Source organism: Erythrolamprus reginae, chromosome 3 (assembly GCF_031021105.1).
Source record: "Erythrolamprus reginae isolate rEryReg1 chromosome 3, rEryReg1.hap1, whole genome shotgun sequence".
Taxonomy (NCBI): Eukaryota; Metazoa; Chordata; class Lepidosauria; order Squamata; family Dipsadidae; genus Erythrolamprus; species Erythrolamprus reginae.
The window spans coordinates 7,042,762-7,055,610 of NC_091952.1; the positions used below are offsets into that span (position 1 = coordinate 7,042,762).

A 12,849-nucleotide genomic window follows, 5' to 3' on the forward strand; every position below is an offset into this window, starting at 1 on the left:
GGTTGGGTTGAGAGAGAACTGTCCCAAAGCCATCCAGCTGGCTGTCATGGTTAAGGCGGGATTAGAACTCACAGTCTCCTGGTGATGGGCCCAAAGTCACCCAACTGGCCTTCATGCCTAAGGTGACACTAAAACTTCCCACCTCCTGGTGATTGTCTCAAAGACACCCATTCAGCTTTCATGCCTAAGGCAGGACTAGAACGCACAATCACCTGGTGATTGGCCAAAAGTCACCCATTCAGCTATCGTGCCTAAAACAGGACCAGAACTCACCCTCACCTGGTGATTGGCCAAAAGTCACCCAATCAGCTTTCAGGAATCCTCAATCTGAGTATTGTATTGGCAGTTCTGTGTTAGCAAAAACTTCAGAAGAGAAGGATTTAGGGGTAGTGATTTCTGACAGTCTCCAAATGGGTGAACAGTGTGGTCAGGCGGTAGGGAAAGCAAGTAGAATGCTTGGCTGCATAGCTAGAGGTATAACAAGCAGGAAGAGGGAGATTGTGATCCCGCTGTATAGAGCGCTGGTGAGACCACATTGGAAATACTGTGTTCAGTTCTGGAGACCTCAGCTACAAAAAGATATTGACAAAATTGAACGGGTCCAAAGACGGGCTACAAGAATGGTGGAAGGTCTTAAGCATAAAATGTATCAGGAAAGACTTCATGAACTCAATCTGTATAGTCTGGAGGGCAGAAGGAAAAGGGGGGACATGATTGAAATATTTAAATGTGTTAAAGGGTTAAATAAGGTCCAGGAGGGAAGTGTTTTTAATAGGAAAGTGAACCCAAGAACAAGGGGTCACAATATGATGTTAGTTGGGGGAAAGATCAGAAGCAACGTGAGAAAATATTATTTCACTGAAAGAGTAGTAGATGCTTGGAACAAACTTCCAGCAGACGTGGTTGGTAAATCCACAGTAACTGAATTTAAACATGCCTAAGATAAACATAGATCCATCCTAAGATAACATACTGTAAATAGTATAAGGGCAGACTAGATGGACCAGGAGGTCTTTTTCTGCCGTCAGTCCTCTATGTTTCTATGTTTCTATGTCTAAGGTAGGACTAGAACTCACCCTCACCTGTGATTGGCCAAAAGTCACCCAATCAGCTTTCATGCCTAAGGCAGGACTAGAACTGCATACCGATAGCAAAAATGGAGCTGTGCTCTCTGTTGCCAGCATAGGCGCACGCACGCCCCAGTGAAATTTTGCTTCTGTGCAATGGCCAGGAAGCAAAACCTAGTGAGGGGATGCTCACGAGAGAGAGATTTATGTAATTTTTCTGAAAAATAAATCGCCAAAACCTCATGCACGTTCATGTCTTCTCACGCAATTTTGCTTTTTACACATGTGCAGAAGCAAAATCTTGCTGGGGCGCGCGTGAGTGCACATCAGTGATGTGCACTGAGCACAATCTGAGGTTAGTTGGGGGAAAGATCAGAAGCAACGTGAGAAAATATTATTTTACTGAAAGAGTAGTAGATGTTTGGAACGAACTTCCAGCAGGCGTGGTTGGTAAATCCACAGGAACTGAATTTAAACATGCCTAAGATAAACATAGATCCATCCTAAGATAACATACTGTAAATAGTATAAGGGCAGACTAGATGGACCAGGAGGTCTTTTTCTGCCGTCAGTCCTCTATGTTTCTATGTTTCTATGTCTAAGGTAGGACTAGAACTCACCCTCACCTGTGATTGGCCAAAAGTCACCCAATCAGCTTTCATGCCTAAGGCAGGACTAGAACTGCATACCGATAGCAAAAATGGAGCTGTGCTCTCTGTTGCCAGCATAGGCGCACGCACGCCCCAGTGAAATTTTGCTTCTGTGCAATGGCCAGGAAGCAAAACCTAGTGAGGGGATGCTCACGAGAGAGAGATTTATGTAATTTTTCTGAAAAATAAATCGCCAAAACCTCATGCACGTTCATGTCTTCTCACGCAATTTTGCTTTTTACACATGTGCAGAAGCAAAATCTTGCTGGGGCGCGTGTGAGTGCACATCAGTGATGTGCACTGAGCACAATCTGAGGTTAGTTGGGGGAAAGATCAGAAGCAACGTGAGAAAATATTATTTGACTGAAAGAGTAGTAGATGTTTGGAACGAACTTCCAGCAGGCGTGGTTGGTAAATCCACAGGAACTGAATTTAAACATGCCTAAGATAAACACAGGAAATACAGGAAATAGTATAAGGGCAGACTAGATGGACCAGGAGGTCTTTTTTCTGCCGTCAATCTTCTATATTTCTATGTTTCTATTCCTGCCTGAATCAGGGTTATTTGCAGAGGGCTAAACTCTGGCCTTTTTGCTTACACAGTCCTCCAAGGAACAGAGATGAAGAGAAAGAGCAGAAGAGCAAGTCTGCCCATCAGGGACTCACTGCTGACGCCTGGCAACAGAGAACACACACCCAAGCACTGATTGGCTACAATGGCAAAGCCACACCCTGCTGGTGCCTGATTGGTCAAAGTTAGATTAGGCTCCTCCCAGACAAAGCAGCTGGAATTCTGTAGTCTCAAATCACATTACAGTGGTGCCTCTACTTATGAACGTAATTCGCTCCACGACCAGGTTCTTAAGTAGAAAAGTTTGTAAGAAGAAGCAATTTTTTCTCCCCCGGCTCCAGGGAAGCCTTTGGATTCTGAGAAGGGCAAAACACGAGCCTACTGGGCCCACCAGAAGTGGGGAAAGAGGCCATTTCTGGCCTCTAGCGGTGGGGGAAGCTGTTTTCGACCCCCCAGGCATTGAATTATGGGAGTGTACACTCGCGCATATGTGATAGCGCATGCCCACACACTGTCGGCACCCAAGGGAAAGAAAGGTTTGCCAAAACTGGTGTAGGGTTTCCTGTTTGAGCAGTGGGGGTTGGACTAGACTACTGCTCATCTGTCTGGAACCCTTACCACATCTCAGACATCAACACCCTTGAAAATGTCCAAAGATATTTCAGCAGAAGAGCCCTTCACTCCTCCACTCGAAACAGAATATCCTACAAAAATAGACTAACAATCCTGGGCCTAGAAAGCCTAGAACTACGGCGCCTAAAACACGATTTGAGTATTGCCCACAAGATCATATGCTGCAACGTTCTACCGGTCAATGACTACTTCAGCTTCAGCCACAACAACACAAGAGCACGCAACAGATTCAAACTTAATACGAACCGCTCCAAACTTGACTGCAAAAAATATGATTTCAACAATCGAGTTATTGAAGCGTGGAACTCATTGCCGGACTCAATTGTGTCAACCCCAAACCCCCAACGTTTCTCCCTTAGACTCTCCACGATTGACCTCTCCAGGTTCCTAAGAGGCCAGTAAGGGGCGTACATAAGTGCACTGGTGTGCCTTTCATCCCCTGTCCAATTGTCTTTCCTTTCTCTCACTTATCATATATATTTTCTTTCTTTCATATATCCTCTCCTCTAAGTTCACTTTTACCCTTATATATATTACTACATGTCTATTTTTCTTCCTATGTATTTGTGGATTGGACAAATGAATAAATGAATAAATAAATAAAATAAAATAAAATAAAATAAAATAAAATAATAAATAAAATAAAATAAAATAAAATAAAATAATAAAATAAATAAAATAAAATAAAATAAAATAAAATAAATAAAATAAATAGAAGACCTCCAAGGCCCTTTTCCAAATCTTTTATTCTGTGACATCTGGAGGACAATTAGGTTGGAAAACTGCCAAAGCAAAATAAAAATAAAAAATTAAAAACCGCTGTGCAGTGCCTGGTTTTCTCGTCTGACATACAGGCACAGTGCCACTCGCATCGCATCTTTCTGCTCGGCTGAGAATTTAATGGGAGCGGGATGGAAAGCATTCCGAGACTTTGCTGGTTGATTGGCTTTGCGCAACCCGTTCCTCCTTATCGATTTTCCCCTTTTTAGGTCGGCTTGACGGCCGTCAAGAATCCAAGCGGCACTGAGCGGTCTTTAAACATGGTTTGTCGAGCAAGGGCACGGAGTAGATTGAGTAAAGCGAGCAAAACAAGGTCACACACGGTTTTTATTTATTTTATTTATTTATTTATATAGAGCGCTGGTGAGACCACATTTGGAATACAGTTCCGGAGACCTCACCTACAAAAAGATATTGACAAAATTGAACGGGTCCAAAGACGGGCTACAAGAATGGTGGAAGGTCTTAAGCATAAAACGTATCAGGAAAGACTTCATGAACTCCATCTGTATAGTCTGGAGGACAGAAGGAAAAGGGGGGACATGATCGAAACATTTAAATATGTCAAAGGGTTAAATAAGCCGCCCCGAGTTCGCAGAGAGGGGCGGCATACAAATCTAAATAATAAACAAACAAACAAACAAACAAACAAACAAATAAATAAGGTCCAGGAGGGAAGTGTTTTTAATAGGAAAGTGAACACAAGAACAAGGGGACACAATCTGTAGTTGGGGGGAAGATCAAAAGCAACATGAGAAAATATTATTTTACTGAAAGAGTAGTAGATCCTTGGAACAAACTTCCAGCAGACGTGGTTGGTAAATGCACAGTAACTGAATTTAAACATGCCTGGGATAAACATATATCCATTGTAAGATAAAATACAGGAAATAGTATAAGGGCAGACTAGATGGACCATGAGGTCTTTTTTTGCCGTCAGTCTTCTATGTTTCTATTTATTTTGTCCAATACACAATGAGGGTTTTAGTGGGTATATATCTATATACACATAGTAAAATACATGATGAAGGTTATAGAGGAGATACTCATAGTAAAATATATCTAAGAAAGAATAGAAAAGAAGATATAGGAATAGAACATATCAATGAAAGAATAGAAGAAGAGATATAGGAATAGATGAAAGGTATAGGAGATATAGGAGAGAAATATGACAGGGGATGGAAGGCACTCTAGTACACTTGTACTCGCCCCTTACTGACCTCTTAGGAATCTGGATAGGTCAACCGTAGATAATCTAAGGGTAAAGTGTTGGGGGTTTGGGGATGACGCTAGGGAGTCCGATAATGAGTTCCACGCTTTGACAACTCGGTTACTGAAGTCATATTTTTTACAGTCAAGTTTGGAGCGGTTAATATTAAGTTTAAATCTGTTGTGTGCTCTTGTGTTGTTGTGGTTGAAGCTGAAGTAGTCAGCTTCAACGTAGTCAGCTTCAACGTCCGACAGGCAGGACGTTGTAGCATATGATCTTGTGGGCAATACTTAGATCTTGTTTAAGGCGTCTTAGTTCTAGGCTTTCTAGGCCCAGATTTTAGGACAGGGGTCAGAAGGCACAATGGTGCACTTATGCACGCCCCTTACTGACCTCTTAGGAATCTGGATAGGTCAACCGTGAATAATCTAAGGGTAAAGTGTTGGAGGTTTGGGGATGACACTATGGAGTCCGGTAATGAGTTCCACACTTCGACAACTCGGTTACTGAAGTTATATTTTTTACAGTCAAGTTTGGAGCGGTTAATATTAAGTTTAAATCTGTTGTGTGCTCTTGTGTTGTTGTGGTTGAAGCTGAAGTAGTCGCCGACATGCAGGACGTTGCAGCATATGATCTTGTGGGCAACACTTGTTTAATCTTGTTTAAGGTTGTGTGGCACAAATCCAGCAGGCTGAGCCCAAAACGAGCATTCCCATTTTCGGGGTCGCATGTGTGTGAAACCCAACACAGTTGTGTTAAAGGCTCAGTGTAGAAGAAGAGAGCTGTACAAGAGCCGGGATGGCGCAGTGGTTAAGAGTGCAGCACTGCAGGCTACTTCAGCTAACTGCTAGCTTGTAGTTCAGCAGTTCAAATCTCACCACCGGCTCAAGGTTGACTCAGCCTTCCATCCTTCCAAGGTGGGTCAAATGAGGACCTGGATGGTGGGGGTAAATATGCTGGCTCTGTTAAATCACTTAGAGAGGGTTGTAAAAGCACTGTGAAGCGGTATATAAGTCTATATGCTATGGCTATTATTTAGAAGTTCCATCCTTCTGAGCAGAGATGGGCTCCTACGGGTTTGATCATGTACGCAGAAATGGTAGAAAATTTGGGGGTTTTAAATTTTTTTCTCCCTTCTGGGCTCTGGATATGTTTTTCTTATTGCAGTAAATGAGGTTGAATGTGTATAATTTTAGAAGAGCTGTGCGTACATATATGTGTGTGTACATACAATTTATATAGCAGATAATGTATATTTTTGTGTGCTTGTGTGTAATATGTATGCACGAATATGCCGCATGAATCCCAGCGACCGATTAGGTCCCACAACTCCGACAACTGGAACTGTTGGGACTGATCTCTAGCATCAAGTGACTTTCTTTGTATGTGTATACTGTGTATGTGCATACCGTGTGTACACATACACATACTGTATATACACATACAAGGACAATAAAGTAATTTTTTTTTAATGTAGCCACTAGGTTGAATATCCTGAAGATTATGTCAGGTCTCCTACCCACCCTAATATATCCTCCTTGATGAAAATGGGATCCCAATCCCATTTAGGTTGCTTCAGTCCAGTGCCATAAACCCAGGAATTTATTAATACAGTGATACCTTGTCTTACAAACTTAATTGGTTCCAGGACGAGGTTCTTAAGGTGAAAAGTTTGTAAGACGAAACAATGTTTCCCATAGGAATCAATAGAAAAGCGATTAATGAGTGCAAGCCCAAAATTCACCCCTTTTGCCAGCTGAAGTGCCCATTTTTGCACTGCTGGGATTCCCCTGAGAAAATCGAGCACTTCGCTAGCAACGGAAGTCCAGAGGTGGGGTTTCCCAGCGAAGGGAGCATCAGTGAAATCGCAGCATTGCGAAAACACCAAAGTCCTCGAAACCCCACCTCCAGACCTGTGTTTTTGTGATGCTACGATTTCACTGAGGCTCCCCTCGCTGGGAAACCCCACCTCCGGACTTCTGTTGCCAGCAAAGCGTCTGTTTTTGCGCTGCTGGGATTCCCCTGCAGTATCACAAAAACACGGAAGTCCAGAGGTGGGGTTTCCCATGGAAAGGAGCCTCAGGGGAATGCCAGCAGTGCAAAAAACGGGTGCGTTGCTGGCAACAGAAGTCCGGAGGTGGGACATCCCAGTGGCGGCGGCAGGTTTGTAAGGTGAAAATAGTTTGTAAGAAGAGGCAAAAAAATCTTAAACCCTGGGTTTGTATCTCGAAAAGTTTGTATGATGAGGCGTTTGTAAGAGGAGGTATCACTGTATATCAGTATTCACGCCATTACAAGCTGGAGATTCAGAATACAGAATAACAGAGTTGGAAGGGAGATTAGAGGTCTTCTAGTCCAACCCCCTGCTTAAGTAGGAGACCCTACAACACTCCAGACAAATGGTTATCCAACATCTTCTTGAAAACTTCCAGTGTTGGAGCATTTACAACTTCTGGAGGCAACTTCTGTCCCACTGGTTAATTGTTCTAACTGTCAGGAAATTTCTCCTTACAGCTAAGTTGCTTCTCTCCTTGTTTAGTTTCCACCCAATGCTCCTTGTTCTCCCTTCGGGTGCTTTGGAGAATAGCTTGGCTCCCTCTTCTTTGGGGGCAAACCCTTAGCACCTTGGCAACTTTAAGACTTGTGGACTTCAACTCTGGCTGAGGAATTCTGGGATTTGAAGTCCACAAGTCTTAAAGTTGTCAAGGTCGGAGATTTGGAGAATAGCTTGACTCCCTCTTCTTTGTGGCAACCTTTGAGATATTGGAATGCTGCTATCATGTCTCCCCTGGTCTTTCTTTTCATTAAACTAGCCATGCTCAGTTCCTCCAACCATTCTTATGTTTTAGCCTCCAGTCCCCTAATCCTCTTCTCTGCCACTTTTTCAATCTTCATTGCCAGCATACCGGATTTGGGCTGGTTTAAAGCTTGCTCAAAATGCAGCTTTTCCAGGTAGGGTGGGATCAAAGTTCCTGCAAATATAACTCAACAGGGGCCGGTTTCGGGCTAAGGTTGCAGTGCTTACTGGCTTCTCTGCAGCAAATGCTGTTGAAATCAACTGGAATTTCATGGGCAGGGCTGTGAAACTCAGGAGCTGTCCCACTGCTCTAGTTAGGAGCAAAAGACTTCAGAATACGAGGAATGTCTTTCTTTCCAAATGTCTTTCTTTCTTTCTCTCTCTCTTTCTTTCTCCCTCCCTCCCTCTCTCCCTCCCTCCTCCTTCTTCCTCTTGCAAGATTGCTCTCATTTCAATCTGCAGGTTTCATTCCCTCCCTTTTTTTGGTGATGGTGTTTTCTGTGTGATGGAAGCAGTAGTATTTCCCAGCATGCTGAAACGTAGGAAGGCTGCATGTTCATCCAAATAGCTTTCTTTCTTTCTTTCTTTCTTTCTTTTTTTCTTTCCTTTCTTTCCTTCCTCCTTCTCCTTCCTCTTCTTCTGGCAAAATTGCTTTCATTTCAATCCACAAGTTTCATTAGATACAAATCTAATTAATAATAATAATAATAATAATAATAATAATAATAATAATAATTCCCTCCCTTTTTTGGTGATAGTGTGTGTGTGTGGGAAATGGTAGTGTATTTCCCAGCATGGTGAAATTCCTTCCTTCCTTCCTTCCTTCCTTCCTTCCTTCCTTCCTCCCTTCCTCTTCTTTTTCCTCTTCCTCCCTCCTTCTCCTCCTCCTCTTCCTCTTTTTGCAAGGTCGCTCTCATTTCAATCCGCGCGGTGGTGGTGGTGGTGTTGTGTGTGTGTGAGGGTGGGTGGGTGGGGGGAGAAGCGGTAGTATTTCCCAACATGCCGAAACCTACACGCCAGGGCTCTGCGGGGAGTGGGGAAAAAGACAGGTCTCAGTTTATGAGTAAGTTGGTTCGACGCCGAATCCAAAGGAAGGCGAACTCTTTTTCAAGGCAAAAACCCGCGAAGCGGCTGCTTAAAAAACGCCGGCCGCCTCCGCGGCTCCTCCGCGAAACGGGAAAATCCTTCGCGGGTTGGTTTGGTCCTTTGATTTAAAAAAGGAAAAGAAAAGGACGTTTCGGTCCCGCAAAGCAGCCGCTCGACCGGTAACCTCTCCCGGTTAATCCTTGCGGTGAACCGGGACAAGGGCAAATCTTGCTCGGGTTTGGCACCGGTTCGGAGTCGATGCAACTTGCACAGCGTTGGATCCATCGCAGTTAAAAAAAAAAAGGGGGGGGGGCTTTTCTTTACCTATTTGGTGGAAGCCTCTTTTTTCTCCAAGGGGTGTGAGAAGGCGCATTGTCACCCCCCTCTAATCTTCCCCCCCGCTAGGAGCTCACGAACTCCAGAGATGTCCAGACCCAGAAGAAATGGGGAGGTGGGGACTGGGGAGCCGAGCGTGGGTCTTTCAAGCAATATGGGGCGGGGGTGTCGAGAGCTGGGCTTTTCTGGCCATCCACCAGAACCGAAGGGAGGGTGGAGCGGAAAAGACCTGCACAGCCGCGTCTCCAAAGCTCATTTTGCACCCCGAGCCGCGGATCTTTTGCCCCCCCCTTCGAGGAAGCCCCTTTCTCCCCAAATCCGTCGGGTTGATGGGTCTTTCCCCCATCTCCGGCTGGGGAGCCTGGGTAAGGGAGTCCAAAGGATCCCGCAGGTTAGGTTGGAGGGGTCTACCCCTCCGGTGGTCTCCCTTCATCCTCGTTCTGCTGTCTCTCGTTTTTCTCTCTCTCTCTTTCTCTCTCATCTCTCTCTCTTCCCTAGTTCTCTCTCCTCTCTCTCTCGTTCTCTCTCTCTCCCTCTCGTTCCCCCTCTCTCTAGTTCTCCCTCCTCTCTCCCGTTTTTTCTCCCTCTTTCTCTCTCTCTCCCTCTCGTTTATTAATTTCTCTCTCTCTCCTCTCTCTCTCGTTCTCTCTCTCTCCTCTCTCTCGTTCTCTCTCTCTCACACACGCGCATCAATACATCTGGCGCCCCCTCCCCATCCCGGCCTTTTGTTCCGTCTCCTTTTGTGGCGTTCCGCCGCCTCCCTCCGGGTCTCCCAACGCCGGAACCGCCTTCAAGAAACGCGATCTCGCAACTCGCTAGGCGATCCAAACCGCCGCTCGGGCAGAGGGTTCGCGAGGCAAAAAAGGACGCCTCCCATCTCACCGAACCCCGGATCGGGGGACCTCGAATCGTTTCCCTACCAACACCAACCGGTCTCAGTTTTACGCGCGATCCCCTCAGTTTTACCCGCGATCGGTGGATCGCGGGTGGAAGCCCCCCCCCCCCCGCGAAAAAAGAAGCAGGTAGAACCGGGGAGACGCTTCCCACCTCACCGAGCCCCAGATCGGGGACCTCGAATCGTTTCCCTACCAGATCTCAGTTTCACGAGCGATCCCCTCCTCTTCCTCCCCCCTCCCCAGGCGATCGGTGGATCAATGGATAGCCGCAGATAGAAGCGGGGAGACGCCTCCTACCGCACCGAGCCCCGGATCGGGGGACCTCGAATCGTTTCTCTACCAGCACCACCCGATCTCAGTTTCACGCGCGATCCCCTCCTCTTTCCCCCTTCCCAGGCGATCGGTGGATCGCGGAAAGCAGCAGATAGAAGCGGGGAGACGCCTCCCAACCCGTCGAGCGCCCAGATCGGGGGACCGCCAGTCCTTTCTCTACCACCACTACCACCATCACCCATTTCAGTTTCACGCGCGATCCCCTCCTTCCCGCACCACCAAGGCAGTCGGGTGGATCGCAGGTCGAAGCCCTCCCGGAAAGCAGCAGAGAGAAGCGAGGAGACGCCTCCACCGAGCCCCAGATCGGGGGGACCTCCCGTCGCTTCCCTACCGCCGCCCCCCTCTCAGTTTCACGCGCGATCCCTTCCTCTGGCCCCTTCCCAGGCGGTCGCTGGATCGGTGGATCGCAGGAAAAAAGCAGCCGGCAGACCCCGGGGTAAATAAACGCCTCCCCTCCGGCGCGCACGCCCTCCGTCTCCTTACCCTCCATCTCCTTGCCGTCGCCGCAGTTCATGCTTTCTTAGCCGGCGCGCATCGCCTCCGCCGATGGGCTTGGTCGGCGGGCGGAGCGGGAGGACGCGCGGCTGGCTGGCGGTGTCTTTCCGACGACCGCTCGGCGCCCCAGACGCCCGGAGGAGGCGGGGCGGGAGAGGGCGGACTTGGACCGAACCTCCTCCGCCTCCAACCGGCTTCCACTCCCCCCTCCACCCGCCGGAGAGGTCCGCCCGCATCCCCGCAAGGTCACCCGCCGCCTCGCCTTTGTCTCGGCTCCCGCGGACGCCGCCGCCCTAGATGCCGATCCCCGCGGCTGCCGGCGGACAAAGGAACCGGACCCCGCCGGCTTGCAGCGGAGACGCCGGGGCCGGACGAAGCCTCCCCATCGATCCGGAGGGGGGGGGAGGAAGGAGGCGGGCGGGGCCGGCGCTAATCCCGGGTGCAAAACGCGCTCCCTTCGGCCCGGGCTGCGGGAATCCCGGGTCCGCCCGGCCGCCTTGGGCCTCCGCCTTCTCCCTTTCCGACGATCGGCCTGGCCAACCTTCCGGAAGGCGAACCTGGATCGCGCTGCGCGGAGGAGGGCGAGGGGTGGATAGCGCTCGGCGAGGCGCCGGGGCTGGAGCGGACCGGGGTGGCTCTATGGGTCAGCCTTGGGGGGAGATAGGCATGGGGAAGGGTAGAGCCCCTCCCGGGCCTGCTGCTTGGCGATTGAGCGTCCGCTACCTGCTTCGAGCCGAGGCGCTGCGCCAGGTGGTTTTGGGGTGTGGTGAACATCCGCCCCCTTCTTAGCTAGGCGTTTAGCAATGGCACTTAGATTTCTATACCGCTTCACAGCGCTTTTACAGCCCTCTCTAAGCAGTTTACGGAGTCAGCCTCTTGCCCCTGGGTCCTCGTTTTACCCACCTTGGAAGGATGGAAGGCTGAGTCAACCTTGAGCCTGGTGAGATTTGAACTGCTGAATTACAGCTAGTAGTTACTTGAAGTAGCTTGAGAGAGAGAGAGAGGGAGGGAGGGAGGGAGGGGGGGAGGGAGGTAGAGAGAGAAAGAAAAAGAGAAAAAGAGAGGGGGGGAGGGAGGGAGAGAGGAAGGAAGGAATAGCAATAGCATTTAGACTTATATACTGCTTCATAGTACTTTTACAGCCCTCTCTAAGTAGTTTACAGAATCAGCCTCTTGCCCCCAACAATCTGGGTCCTCCTTTTACCCACCTTGGAAGGATGGAAAGCTGAGTCAACCTTGAGACGGTGGTGAGATTTGAACTGCTGAAATACAGCTAGCAGTTAGCTGAAGGAGCCTGCAATACTTCACTCTAAGCACTGCTTAGGGGGTTTTTGGCCAGGTGAGGGGAAAGGAGGCGATGGGGTTGGTTTGGCTGCTGGTGTGAGCCGGCTGACAGATAATATCAGTAAGCCTTGCCCAATGGCTTTGTTATCTCTGGACAATTGGGTATCCCAGAGCCCCTAATCCCCAGCCTGCGCAGCCTGGAGTTGCCAAGGTCCCAGATATCTGGAGGGCAAGAATAGAATAGAATAGAATAGAACAGAACAGAACATTACACAACAGAACAACAGAACAGAGAAATTAGGATGGAGTGGAGTGGAGTGGAATGGATATATGCCGCCCCGAGTTTTCGGAGAGGGGCGGCATATAAATCCAATAAATGAAATGAAATGAAATGAAATAATAGAATAGAATAGGAGAAATTGGGATGGAGTGGAGAATAGAGAAGAATAGAATAGAGTAGAGTAGAATTTTATTGGCCAAGTGTGATTGGACACACAAGGAATTGGTCTTAGTGCACACGCTCTCAGTGTACACAAAAGAAAAGATAAGTTTGTCAGGGAAAAGCCTTCTATAAAGAGATACTCTTTATAAAAGGGGCGTGCCTCATTTATCTTTTCTTCCTTTCAAATATGTTCACCTATACAGTGATACCTTGTCTTACAAACTTAATTGGTTCCGGGATGAGGTTCTTAAGGTGAAAAGTTTGTAAGA

At 47.7% G+C, this 12,849-nt stretch overlaps 1 protein-coding gene across 1 annotated transcript in view; it reads right to left on the reverse strand.

Annotated features, from left to right (window-relative positions):
• The window catches only part of SAMD10 (sterile alpha motif domain containing 10), a 48,881-nt gene extending 37,931 nt beyond the window's left edge, over nucleotides 1–10,950 (reverse strand). The window contains exon 1 of the mRNA XM_070748769.1: nucleotides 10,843–10,950. Coding sequence (XP_070604870.1) covers nucleotides 10,843–10,873 — 31 coding nt within the window. The 5' untranslated portion in view covers nucleotides 10,874–10,950. The remainder of the gene's footprint in view (nucleotides 1–10,842) is intronic.
• Between the last annotated feature and the right edge of the window lie 1,899 nt (nucleotides 10,951–12,849).